The sequence below is a fragment of the Cornus florida genome, unplaced genomic scaffold (assembly GCF_030987335.1).
Source record: "Cornus florida cultivar Cherokee Brave unplaced genomic scaffold, ASM3098733v1 CherokeeBrave_3.0.0_Hap2_Chr11, whole genome shotgun sequence".
Classification (NCBI taxonomy): Eukaryota; Viridiplantae; Streptophyta; class Magnoliopsida; order Cornales; family Cornaceae; genus Cornus; species Cornus florida.
In genome coordinates this window covers 99,791,567-99,805,973 of record NW_026775581.1, presented here as the reverse complement: position 1 = coordinate 99,805,973, position 14,407 = coordinate 99,791,567, and the positions used below count along the sequence as shown (strand labels likewise).

The 14,407-nt window shown below is 34.3% G+C and overlaps 1 protein-coding gene and 1 pseudogene across 1 annotated transcript; both read left to right on the top strand.

Moving 5' to 3' along the window:
- Window positions 1–294: 294 nt before the first annotated feature.
- On the top strand, window positions 295–7,998 carry LOC132282494 (putative leucine-rich repeat receptor-like protein kinase At2g19210). Its single transcript, XM_059784199.1, has 4 exons — window positions 295–1,152; window positions 6,042–6,588; window positions 6,962–7,429; window positions 7,868–7,998. Exons 2-3 carry the CDS (start codon window positions 6,185–6,187, stop codon window positions 7,425–7,427), a joined length of 870 nt encoding a protein of 289 aa, XP_059640182.1. The 5' UTR covers window positions 295–1,152; window positions 6,042–6,184; the 3' UTR covers window positions 7,428–7,429; window positions 7,868–7,998.
- On the top strand, window positions 7,436–14,174 carry LOC132282493 (LRR receptor-like serine/threonine-protein kinase IOS1; annotated as a pseudogene).
- Window positions 14,175–14,407: the final 233 nt, after the last annotated feature.

The window sequence follows — 14,407 nt, the reverse complement described above, 5'->3', positions numbered from 1 at the left end:
ATAAAGTGTTTGAGGATTCTACCAGCATATGAAAGGGTTTTACTGCTCTGCGCTCATGGTAATTTTATTCTTATTAATATAACCTAAAAAAATTAATTAGAAAGGGTTTAAAAAAACTAAAGAACTGTCTGAGAAAAAAATTAGATACTTGTTAAAATTATGATAGTTTAAAAAATACTCGAATACATATCAATAAATATTCGTATAATATCGGTATGTATTTGATACGAGTACATTAAACAAATTACTAATATAGTTGAAACAATTTTTCTTTAAAATATGAATATTAAAAAGTACAGTAATCTAAGCTTTTGCAGAAGTAACCAAACCCAATGGCCTGATGCATGAGAAGAGGCCCAAATTATGACCCCAAAGGGTCCAAAATTCTTTCTTCTGAAGACAGGGCCCTAGATTGCAGGCGAGTTTTGATTGATTTGATGATTTTGTGCAAGACGGTGTTGTGTGAAGATGGTTTGCCCTGATACACCCTCGTGTTCCGCTCGCGCCAAATGTGTTAAACGCTTGCCCTTGCAAGTGCCAATTTGCAGATGGAATTCCTGAAGATTTTGGCGTTCCAGTGGTATGACTACCATGAAATCAAACTGTTCCTGTCGCTAGGGTTAACATATAGCCCTAGCACTTTTGCTGTATGAAACTCCAAATTTGCTTGGAGAATTGACATTTGAAAAAGGTTTGATTGTTGGAGAATTTGAATGGCCATCCATAAGATAATTGTGTGTTTAGGGATGATCAGTGTGGGGTTCCAGACTAAGTGGTTCCATGGAACAGGGCTGTTGGCAGGTGAGAGGTGTGAAAGTATGCTTTTGAGAGAGAGTATAAGCCAGTTGGAGATACAGACCAAATTGGGATATCAGGAAGGAAGGGTTGGGTTAGGAGGAGGTATGTGGGATAGCTATGGAAGTGAAGCCAAGAGTGAAGGTGGAAAATTCGAATTTGGACCAATTGTGGGATATTAAGGAGCTGATGAGGGTATTGGTGGGGTACTAATTGTGTGATTGCAGTGGAGGGGACCCTAATGTAACCAGTTGTCATGCCAGAAGAAGGAAGTGGAGCCATCACCAACTTTAATTTTCAGCACCAAGATGAGCTCTGTGGAATTTTGATCAGCCAAATGTATCTGTTTTTGATGAGGTATGTTCTACACCATTGAACCCCAAATGCTCTGTGAATTATTTTGAATTTGTAGGGACCAAAGATGTCTGATCACAGCAGCTTTGTTGAATAATTCAATATTGGAAGCCCTAGACCTCCTTCAATTATAGGTTTTGCAGATATTGATCCAAGCAATTTTTGCTCCACTTTTCTTCAACTCTGTACCTGACCATAGAAAGGCTCTCAAATTGGCATTAAGCTCTTTTATTAGTTACTGCTTTAGGTAGAATAAAAAGTCAAGACCAATAGGTTAGTGAGCTGAGGAGGATTGACTGTATCAGTTGGATTCTACCAGCATATGAAAGGGTTTTACTGCTCTGCGCTCATGGCAATTTTATTCTTATTAATATAACCTAAAAAATTAAAAATATATGTCCTAAGAGGAATAAAAAAATTCAACTTAAATTAAATAAATAGAGATTGAAAACTGATATGGAAAGGGAAAAAGTGGGAGAAGAATATGCTGACACTTGATAAATTTCAAGTATTCCTTTTCTTCTCTCTTGAATTAATATAAATAACAAATAATATACATTTGCATGTACATATTGAATATTGATATGTTGTAGCAATAATTAAAACAATAACAAACATTTTTTTGTCCACTAGATTTGATTTTGAAAGAAAGACTAAAAGGGTTAAATAGATTTTGAAGGAACAACATGTAATTTACTTTTGCAAACTGATCACTATTAGTAACCATTAATTATTAACTACAGATATATAGGAATTTGAAAATAATTTTGAAGGAACCACATGAAAATAATTACTTTTGCAAGGTCACTATTAGTAATCTTCCAAGAAACATAAACGCTTTTACGAAAGTCACGAAACTACATGGACACTTTATATATGAACACATGCCCTATACTTTATGGAGTCTATAAATTTAAAATAATTTTTAATATTTTGAACACTTGGCTAACACTTGATCAACACATCCTACACTCTCCAAAGTCTTATATAGAACAAACATATAACATTAATGAAAACAATACAAATATGATTCAAAATGTCAAAAAATTTCTTTTAAAAGAAAATTGACACAACATACGTGTTATGACATAATGGGGACGATGAGAGTTCGAGTTCCACTAGGGATTGTAGACATAGGGTGTGTGTTTGTTTTAAATTTCAAAAAAAAGAAAAAGAAAAAGAAAACATATACAACAAAGCTATAATTACGATGACAAGTAGGAATGCACACGTATTGAAGTTTTCTTCTGGAGACGTAGTGTCAATTTCTGTCTTGAACCCGTCATATATTGGTCATTGGTCAATGTCTTCTCATATGCTCACTAAATTGACAGAGAAGTCATTGAATATACCTTTTTTAATAAATGCACGAACTAACATCTATTATAAATTGAGAACTGATATTGACACTCAACATTTAACCTCTCGCTCTTCACCTTTTAAATTTACAACTGAAATAACTATTGTGCCATTCTTTTTCTACCATCTTTACAAATAGATAGACTTCATTTAGGAGATGAAGGGTAAACTTGACATTTCAATTATTAAATTAAAAGGTGGAGTGCGGGAGGTGAAATGAGGAGTGCCAATATCAACTCCATATTATATTTTGTATTAGTTACAAACAAATTGGAAAAATGAGGATGTGGATAGGAGTCTAGGACTAGGAACAGGACATTGTTTATCTGCACACATATAAAGTCACCAGGGCTGCACACATATAAAGTCACATTGATTATATTAATTTGCAGTAACCTCAAGGAAATATAAAAACACTATTTCCTTTTTATATCTTAATAGATGGTGATTTAATTGTGCCGGAAATCTATGTAAAAAAGAGTCAGTAAATTACAAAGTACAAAAGTATAGATATGCAAGAGAATTTACAAGTTAGAAGAAGTCCAAAAGGGGTGAAATTGTTGAGAGATAAAGAAATTGAAGTAATTATAAGATAAAATTGAAAGAAATTTGAATTGACCAATAGAAGAGCAGTTATATTTATTTGGAAAAAAATGATAAATCCTCCGAATTCGGAGGATGCCGACCGGGTGTTGTGTGAGAGGGGGTGTGGACCCCACCACATGACATCCTGACATCATATGGTGGGGACCACACCCCCCCTCACATATTCCCTATTCGGCATCCTCCGAATTCTGAGAATGTATCATTGCTTTTTATTTAGTAATTAATAAGAAGCATAAATAATTCATTAATATATCTATATATATATATATATAAATATATAACTAATATAAATTTTTTTGTTGACCAATAGGAGAACAATTGTATTTATTTTGTAATTAATATAATACATGAAGCATAATTAATTCATTAAAAGAAATATATGACATAATGAGATATGGGGCCTCTTCTCCTATTGGGGGCTTTAGGCGACCACCTTAATTGCCTTGTGGTTGAGCCGTCCATGAAAGTCGCTTCTTAAGATTAGTTGCAAGGAACCTCCTTTTTCTGAAGAGCGAAGAATCTAAGAAGTACTGCAATGGAAATTTCATTCGTGTTTTTTGGTTGTTTAGTTTTTGCACTGGTGGTTGAAGGACAAGATCAATCAGGTCTCTGGCTTTCTTTATATATCCCTCATCGTTTTTATGTGTGTTATATGTTCATTCGTTTCCATTTAACTATATATATATATATATATATTTTCCTTAACTATTTATTGGAAATTTCAAAATTTTAAGAAACATGCATTTATTTATTGTATTGTTCCATTTAAAAATTTGAACTTACCCTCTCAAAGTATATATATTTTGTAAAGTTAGAAAAATTCCCTAAACTTAAAATGATGGGACAACTAAGAATAGAAAGAGGACAATTAAATTGAGAAAGAGATAGTGTATTTTAACTTTATATATTTATATATATTTTTGGTGATAATTTGTCAAAAATCCAATGATACAAATTCCAAATTCAAAAAGACATTCACCTTGCCCAAATTCAGCTATCCCAAATTCAGCTAAACTATGATCCCTTCTGGAACACCGCAGGCAATCCGATAATCCGTTAGTTAAACAAACTGGATATGAATTATGGTCGATCTGATCCGATAATAATTCAATCTGATATGATATTATATATAATGCTATAATATATAATATTTACATATTTATAATTTTAAATATATTATAGAATGCTATAAATTATAATATATAATATTTACATATTATTAAAATATTTTTTTATAATTTTTTTTTGTTATTTTTCCCTCTCTATTGTATTTTTCTTTAATGAAAAGTCAAATACCTACTTTTCTACCTTTTTTTTTTTATATATATTTTATTTTTCTTCTCTTTCTCTCTCTCTTTTTTTCCTAATCATTGTTTGCTAATCCCTCTTGATATTAAATTTTTTTAAACAAAAGTTTACATTTTTTCGGATCGGGTTATCGGATCGGATATTTGATTAGTAACAGATGGATTTAAACTAAATTATCCATCAGTGAATTGGACCGGATCATATATTACTCTTATTAGATTTGGATCAGATTTGGCCCTGATTCGGTCTGAATCCAATCCGGTTACAGGCCTAGCCAGCCAGGGATGAACACCAGATACAAGTGGGCTAATTATGACACTACTATGGTTGTATTTGGTTATTATAATATTACAGTACCATACGTATTTAGATGATATATAGTCCCTGAATGGCCCTAAAATGGTTTAGATGATATATAGTCCCTGAATGGTCCTAAAATGGTTAGGTTCTATTGGTTGCAAGCCAGTACGATCTGTACAACTCTAGACTTATGCTATGTTGGATTGCATGGAATTGGCACCATGAAATTAGAATTAGAAAAAATCAGTTCAAAGTTTATGATACCTATAGCCTTTCTTTCTTGTCAAGTGTTCTGGGTAAGTCTAGGATGGGAGCTTAACTATGCCAAAAGTTGAACGCAAAATTTGTGGATTATTCGGAGAGGGTCATGCCAACTCAGTTATTCCTTGAGATCGGCATATTTTTTTTTTTTTTTTGATAAGTAAGATCGGCATATTTGAAATGTTTGGATGGCTTAGCCTAAGTTTAGAGAGGTTGACTAGTAAATGGTCTATTTCTTTACTCGAGTTAGATGAATTATTATTATTATTTTGCATAATGTTGCTCCGGATGGTAATAGGGAATCAACGTCATTCATTGAAAAAAAAAAAAAAAAAAAAGGGAAAACAAAAATGGAATCCACGTCAAAGAATTTCCATGAATTGGAGGAAAAACTAGATTAAAATTTAATTGGATATGGTGATATTCAAATCCAGATTTCATACCTCCAAACACATCATAAGAAAAATTCGTTAAAATAAAGGTTAAATTCCACTTACCTCCCTAGAGGTTTGTCAATATCCTACATAGACCCCCTATATGTTTCATAATCTCACTTGCCTCCCCTGTTAGTGATAGCGGTCCAATTTGGTAACCGTAGTTTGTTTTTTTACCGTTTTGCCCATGAAATTTTTGCTGTCATTTCAGGCATTAGAAGGGCAAAATCGATCTTCAATCAATTTTCTATTGTTGACATCAGCAGATTCTGTTTGTCTCCGTCGGGTGCCTAATGGCAAGGGAATTTGTTGTATACACCAGAACCTCAAGAGAGGTGAGTGGGATTATGAAATGTAAAGGGGGTCTATTTGAAATATTGACAAACCTCAAGGGAATACATCCACGATGTGAGAAAAATAAGAGATTATAGGTTCTCAAGCTCCCAACTCTTTGTCTCTCACTCACCCTCTATTCGGCTTTTGCTATTCTCTTGTTTATTCAAATGGAAAAAATAAGAAGGGGGGGTGTTAATTTACTAATAGATTTATTTTTTTGCCATGGTCACTATCATAGGGTAAAATTATCAAGTGGGACTGAGTTGTCTATTATTATTATTTTTTAAGGTTTCATAAGCATTGATTGTGGGATAGCTGAAGGTTCGGAATATGAAGACAACACAACCAACATATCGTACACATCAGACGTGCAATATATTGACACCGGAACAAGTGCAAATATTTCTTCAGATTTCGTGTCGGATACTCTCATGAGACAGCTATTGAGGGTGAGAAGTTTCCCACAGGGAATCAACAATTGTTATACATTTAAACAAGCACAAGCCAAAGGTAGCAACTATTTGATCCAAGCAATTTTCATGTACGGAAATTATGATTCCAAGGAAAATCCACCAGAATTTGGGCTGTATCTCGAGGGGGATGAATGGGACATGGTGACATTGAGCAATGCATCAGATGTAGTAATTAAGGAGATTATACATGTCCCCATGACAGATTACATACATGTATGTCTCGTCAACACTGGCTCTGGGACTCCTTTCATATCTGCATTAGAGCTAAGGCAGTTGAATAATACCATTTATAAAACTCATTCTGGATCATTAGCACTTCAAATGCGGCTTGATGTGGGTTCAACAACCACCCAAATAGTCAGGTACCACACTTTCCTCTCTCTCTCTCTCTCTCTCTCTTTTTGTTTCAGTATGAGGGTAAGCCTTGTCACAACCATAAGGTTGCTCTATTGTGACCTGTACTTCATGGATTCAAAATTGGTAACAGCCTGTCCATGCAGAAGTAAAGTTGCATACATCTGACACTCTCCATCATCCGTAAGGTTTCTCGGAGGTCACCTGTTCGAAACCAGAAACAACCTCTTTATGTGGAGGAAAGACTGCTTACATCTGAGTCATCTAACCCTCTTCAGACTCCGTAATGGCGGGAGCCTATGCACTGGCTTTACCTTTTTTGTTCCACATCTTGTTGTCATTACTTGTACTAATAATGAGTATATACAATTTTTCATCTAGGTACAAAGATGATGTTTATGATCGGATATGGAAACCTTATAGTCAGTCTAATTGGGATTCAATGACTGCATCTTACAATAGTGGTACCTTGAACACCAATGGCTTTAAACCTCCATCATCTGTGATGATGACTGCTGCTAGACCTCCGAATGGAAGCAAATCCTTGGACTTCGTTTATCATCCTGCTGATTCCAGTCAGAAGCTTTATCTGTGCGTGCATTTTGCTTCACTTGAAGGAATTAAAGCCAACCAATTGAGAATATTCAAGATTTACTTGAATGGTGAATCCTGGCATAAGCCTGTGGTTCTTGGGCACCTGCTTCCATATAGTGTGTACAGCAAACAGTCCCTTAGCGGAACCGAATTGAGTATTTCAATTACTGTGACAGATAATTCCACACTACCACCCGTTCTCAATGCCATGGAGATATACATGATTAAAGATTTCTCACAATCACCCAAATGATGGTATGTCTTTGCATAATTTACGTCCGCTCTAATTTTTAGCTGTTATTTGATCACAGTGAATTCAAATCTATTGTATAATTGATTTCCAAAGTGCACATAAATTTTGAAATATGAGTAAGACAAAAATCTAGGATTGATGATCATATGCATGTATATTGGCTATACATGTATATAAATATATATACACATAGTTCTTTTTGGTAAGGTTGCTTTATTGTGACCTGGAGGTCATGGTTTCGGGTTAGGAAACAGGCACTCCACATGCGGAGGTAAGGCTGAGTGCATCTAACCCTCTCCACACCTCTCAGTGGCTGAAACTCATGCCCTGGGCTAGAAAAAAAAAAAAAAAAAAAAATTCTTTCTTGTTCTTCTTTCTCCTCCAGTTGTATTAGAACTGATCAATGATAATTTCTATCTTCTTTTGGATAAATATACTAGTTGATGCTATCAGGGAAGTAAGGTCAGTATATGGGGTAAAGAGAAACTGGCAGGGAGATCCATCTGCTCCTAAGATCTACTCATGGAATGGACTTGAATGCATCTACAATGACTACAATTTTTCTAGAATCATCTCATTGTGAGTGTGCACCCATGAAATCTAGCTAGTTTCACGGGCTTGATGTAAATTATAAAGATTTCTGTTTCTTAATTAATTAATGGCACAATCTCCTAATAGTTTATATCATTCTAACTTACAACTAGGAACCTCTCTTCAAGTGCATTGACGGGGAATATTGATACTTCAATCTCCCATCTCAAATTATTAAAATACTTGTAAGTAGAAGTTATTACTATAGTTTGCCTACTCAGAATTCTTATCTTGAATCATTACATGGAACTATTTTGGAAGATTATTTTCAATTGTACATTCAGAAGTTCCCATGGAACTTACACAGCCATCACATTGGAAATTGATGAGAATAAATCTCATTTGGTTGATTTTGAACCACAGTGGAAAAGTGTTGAACAGGGCTTGAGCCTAGGAAGTCCACAATATTGCTCTTCTGTTTGAAAATGATGGCCCTTGGGAGCTATGCAATGCTTCCAACTATCATGTGAAGAATTTGCCAAAGATGAAATTTTCTGTAACCATTTATGAATTCCGTTAACAAACTATCTCAGTTACTAAAATAACTCCTTTGTTACAGAGATTTGTCCAACAATAGTTTGACTGGTCCAGTGCCAGATTTTTTTAGCCAACTTCCTTTGTTGGAGACTCTGTAAGTCTTTTAGATTGCATTTTTTATTTTATTTTTTTTATTTTATTTATAAACACAGAAATGCAACTTTAAATGAGCTATGAGCTGACAAGCCTATTTGCTTCTGCAGAAACTTATGGGGAAATAAGTTCTCAGGTTCAGTTCCATCAGCCCTTATTGAAAAATCAAATAATGGATACTTCATATTGAGGTTCACTTGCTCAAAACCATGAACATAAATTTTCAAAATTCCGAACTTTTTTTTTTTTTCTTTTCTAATTAAATGGTTTCTACCAGAAAGAAAAAATAAATAAAGTCTTTTCCCGAACTACTTTTGGTCGGCTACTTGAATCCTATTTTTCTGTTTGCTAGTAGGGTGCTTGGACACACTGCCAATATTAGAGTAAAGGCTAGGGAATGTGATCATTCCTGAAATATATATTAGTACCTTAAAATAGTTCTGGAAAACAAGTTGAATTTTGTTTGTTTTTTGTTTTTTTCTTGCTTGCAGTTCAACTTTCCAGTTCATTCAATTTTTAAAATACATTTCAAATACTAAAAGAAATTCAAAGATTTCATTTTTAATTTTTTGTCTCAACTGTCTCCAAATAGATTGGATGGCAATCCCAATCTCTGCAAGACAGGCTCATGCAGAAAGAAGAAGAATGTCATTTTAATTGTGGTTGCATCTGTTGCTACATCATGTCTAGTCGTCTTAACTGCAATGGCTATCTTGTGGAGCTTTAGAAGAGGAAGAAAACAAGGTAGTTTATCTGTTCCATGGGTGATTTTCAAAAAGATATCACAACTGAAGTATCCGAGAGTCCATATCTGTTTATAACCCACATATCTGTATCATTTTATAGCTTTAGAGCTTGTTGAAAAGCAAAATAAAAATGACGAGACACTAGATAGTAGGAGTCAACAGTTTACGTATGCTGAGGTTGTAAGCATCACCAGCAACTTCCAGAAAATACTTGGAAAGGGAGGATTCGGAACAGTTTATAATGGCTACTTGGAATACAGAACTCAAGTTGCTGTAAAGATGCTTTCTCCTTCATCAACTCAAGGATCAAAGCAATTTTGAGCTGAGGTAAGTTCTTGTATATCAGCATTCAGCTTATTCTGATAGCAACTTTGACGCCTTTGGATAGATACAGGAATTGATCAATTTTGCTATGAATTGACGTCAAATTGAAATACAGGCTCAGCTTTTGTCAAAAGTTCATCATAGAAACTTGGTTACTCTAATTGGATATTGTAATGAAGGCCAAGGGATGGGGCTAATATACGAATTTATGACCAGTGGAAACTTACAAGAGCATTTATCAGGTATGAACTGTATTCTGCTGCATTGGATGATTTCCTAAGTTTCATCATTTGGTTATAAATAATGTTAAATACATAAAATACCTGTAGAAAAAGCAGTTTGAAGAACTGTAGCTCGAATTGATATTAGGCAGGGATAACGATTAGACTAGGTTGCTTGCTCTCTCTAAGACGGTTTGCACCTACAAAGAGTGATTTTGGACTGAATCAAATTATCGTTAAGACAGTTATGCGGTCATCAGTTTGAAAGATTTCTTATTCGTATTCAAAATCCAACTACAAAATGATCTAACATTATAATGTACCTAAATTATGGGTAATTTTATAATAATAGTTTGATAATATATTGATGGATAATTGGAAATTGGATAAGTGGTAAGTGTGATTGAATTTTTCAGATGAGTATAATTTTCATGCATGTCTAGAACTTCTATACATCCCAAATGCTAGCAACTTTAATATTAGCTTCTTTTGCCCAATTCTCATGTAGCTATAATTTCTTCTTAATTAATTTCTGAGAACATAAAAGTTTGTGCTATTATGTTGTTGGTACAGAAAGAAACACAGCTTTATTGAGTTGGGAACAGAGACTTCGAATAGCTGTTGATGTAGCACAAGGTTAGCCTGCTAATAAACATGACACATTTTCTGAACTCTGTACATTTCTTTGTTAGAGAGTAATAACAAACTTACATGAAATGAATATAATTATTTATTATTTATTATTATTATTTTTTTTTTTTGGTAACATTGGATTATTTACATAATGGCTGCAAGCCGTCCATAGTCCACAGAGACATTAAGACTTCCAATATATTGTTGAATGAAAAATTGCAAGCCAAACTATCAGATTTTGGGTTGTCCAGGTTCATGCCCCTTGATAGTGGAACTCATATATCAACTACAGTTGTTGGCACACCCGGATATCTTGACCCTGAGTAAGTTTCCGTCACTTCACTTTACTATATATATATATATATATATATATATATTACCAACTTTGTAATAACCTCATCAACTGATTTTTTTTTTTTTTTTTTCCTTTCTTTTTTTTGGCAAGTTATCCTCAAAAATAGTTTAGCAGTCTATGGATTTACTAATCTCTAGCTAGTTGTGTTGAAATTAGATCATAGGATAGTTTTATTTAAAAGAAAAAAATGAAGAAGCTAATGTTGCAGTGATATTTGTGGTAATTAAAAAATTTCACACATTTATCCCGGTTTGAATTTAAGAAATCTATGATTTGTGTTTCTCTAGGTCATTAAAAAGCTCTCCTTTTAGCTGAAATCCTAAATTACTGTGGCTTGTTCTTCTACTATCTTGTCTGCATGACCTACTGTGTGTGTAGGTTTTCAGAAATTTTTCAATAGAAGATGTCATCCATAGACTTAATTACGTCTTCAAAGAGCTTGAATACAAATGCTAACTGCTATAGGTAGCTTAGTTGAAAAGAAAAAAAAAAAAAATTAAGAAGAAAATAAGAGAAAAAGAAAGAGAACAACTCCTCAATGGCTAGTATTGATTTTGTAACAGAAAACACTTGTGTCACTGACACATCTTCAAAACCTAGTCATTGGAGTCACCAACGGAAGCTTAAAAGTGTATTACTTTAATACTTTGGGCAAGATGAACTTGGAGATGTAGATACTTACTTTTGCATTGAAAATACTTCAGGCCAGATGATTGGAGCTTGAATTCTTATGGATTGTTGTAAAGCATAAAGCACAAGTGACGAGAGATATTAAAGAAGAACACAGAGAGATTACGTGGTTCAAGGCTTACACCCACGGCACAAACAACAATTTTATAATATTCTCCCTTTTCATAGGGAATACAATGGTGGAGGCTTATTTATATAGGAGAATGAATGATGAGAATGGAACGAGATAGAAATAGGGAAACAACATTGGATGATTTTTCTCCACTGATTCCTCTAGTAACAATAAATTCAATAATAGGAAACAACATTAATTACTGGAGGATTTTTTTCTAATTCCTCCATTAAGTCTTCAATACTCCCCCTTAAGTTGGAGCAAGAATGCCCAAATTGCCATTGAGATGGTGAGTAGTAGCAACAAGTGCGAATGATGAAGAGAGAAGGCGAAGAACATTGCTACTGAACACACCGACAACCCAAACAAGTCAACAAAAACTGCAGGAGATGTGACAAAGGTGAAAAACAATGCTACCGAACACACTGGCAGTCCAAATAAGTTAATAAAAATTGTTAGAGACGCGACAAAGGCGAAGAACAATGCTACCGAACACCTTGGCAACACAAACAAGTCAATAAAAATTGCCGGAGACACGGCAAAGGCGAAGAACAGTGCTACCGAATACATTGGCCCAAACAAGTCAACAAAAACTGCTGGAGACACGGCAAAGGTGAAGAACAATGCTACCGAACATACCGGCAGCCCAAACAAGTATTACTAACAAATAGCACCGAGAAACCCTTAGCTACATTTCAGACATTAAGGGAATACCCCAAAATAGGGGTCCGAACCTAGGAAGAGAAATTAGTCTCTGATACCATGTTGTAAAGAATAAAACATAAGTGAAGAGAGAGATTAAAGAAGAAGAACATAAAAATTGTACCTATTCAAATTTCCTTCCAACCTACGCCTAATGGAATGATTTAGGCCATACACAAACCGTCATGTCTTCTCCCCCTCGTTCCCTAACAACTCCGTAGCGAAACGTGAGAGGGTAAGTTCCCAAAGGTTATCACCACATATTTCATAACACTTGTGTAATAACACCCAATCAAAATTCTCTCTCCTGTCTGTTTAATAAACGGGCTGGGTTAGTGTTGAAGATTCTTGACACGATTATTAAATGGGTTGGGTTTGGGTTTAAAGAAAAAGTGTTGTTTAATTCTTGTTGACACAACTTTTAGTCCTACATATATCTTCAATTTGTTTGTGTTTTGGAGATTCTAGTTGCAATGTGAAGAGTAGAAGAACCATTTGGGTGACAAATAAAGGAGGAAGCAATTTGGATAATGCCACATGGCACCGAAAGAACAAGAGCCAATCAGAAAAGCCCACATGGCCTATAATTGCTGTATAAAAGTATGGAATTTGATTATATATGTGTATCTATGTTTTCGGATCAATAAATATAATTGTACATCCGTAATTTTATATCTAAACCTATGTATGTGTAATGGTTATTTCGAGTATGTTGTTGGGTTTATATGTGTGTGTGTTTTAATGAGTAAAGATTGAATCTTTGAATGAAAATACCTCAATGGTACCTTTTAAGTCAGTAACCCTTTTTAACGTATAAAGATTGAATCTTTGAAACTGAAAATTAGTAATTATATTGGTTGTGTTATTGTTGCGTACAAACTGAAATTTCTAGCTTCTATAATGGTGTGTATTATGTACTTAGAAACTGAATTTTAAGCTCCTCTAATGTTGGTTATGTCCTATGTACAGACATAGTAATAATAAGTCCAATCTTGTTTTCTTAGCAGCCAAGGGTTCTCTCTCTGTTTTCATGCAGGTATTATGCATCCAACAGGTTAAACAAGAAGAGCGATGTTTATGGCTTTGGAATAATTCTTTTGGAACTAATCACCGGGCAACCAGCAATTGTGAAAACCCATGGCAACATCAGCGTAGCCCAATGGGTTCAACCTAAGGTTGAAAGAGGGGAAATTAGGGACATTGTGGATTCAAGGCTACAAGGAAGGAATTTTAACATCAATTGTGTTTGGAAAGCTGTGTACACAGCAATGGCATGTGTACGACACAACTCCATCCAACGGCCAACCATGAGTAAGGTCCTAGTGGAGTTAAAGGAGTGCTTAGACATAGGGATATCCCAAGACAGAAATGGGAAAATAAAAGATGATACGACTGCTTCTAGCAATTCTATAGCTGTTGATCCTGACAGTTCAAGGTAGTAATGTTTCTGAATAGATTAATGAGACTGGTTAATTCATGGAATTTCGTAGCGTTCATGATTGTTTGTAATGTTGCACAAGTTTCCCTTTCAAAACATGGTTTCCTGATGTAATATGTAGTAATTAATTAGGACCGGAGTACTGTCTTAATCATTTGAAGCTGGCAAAACTATCTGTATTACAATGATTCAAGTAAGAATCTAGTTTTATCAGTTATTACCACTCTCTTGTTAATGGCTTCTTGCAAATACATACAGCTCTGGTTAAGACTAATTTGGGGCCCAAGGAAATGTAAGACATTTTATTTATTATCTTGTGTAAATCTACTGGACATGCTCCTAGATATTTTTGAAAATTAATGTTTCCGGTAATATTAGAAATTCTAATGAAATGCAGTTGAAGACCTCATCATAGAAATAGAGTCTTCTTTTAGAAAATTAATGCAAACAGTAGTAGCTTTTAAAATTGACTATGTAAATTTTTGAAAACTTTTTAAAATTGACTATGTAAATTTTTGTGCTTAAGGTTGGCTTTAGA

Excerpts from the sequence above, each read along its gene's own strand:
- LOC132282494 (XM_059784199.1), top strand. The coding sequence starts at position 6,185 with ATGAGACAGCTATTGAGGGTGAGAAGTTTCCCACAGGGAATCAACAAT. Across the intron at positions 6,589-6,961 it reads ACAACCACCCAAATAGTCAG|GTACAAAGATGATGTTTATG; the intron begins GTACCACACTTT and ends TTTTTCATCTAG.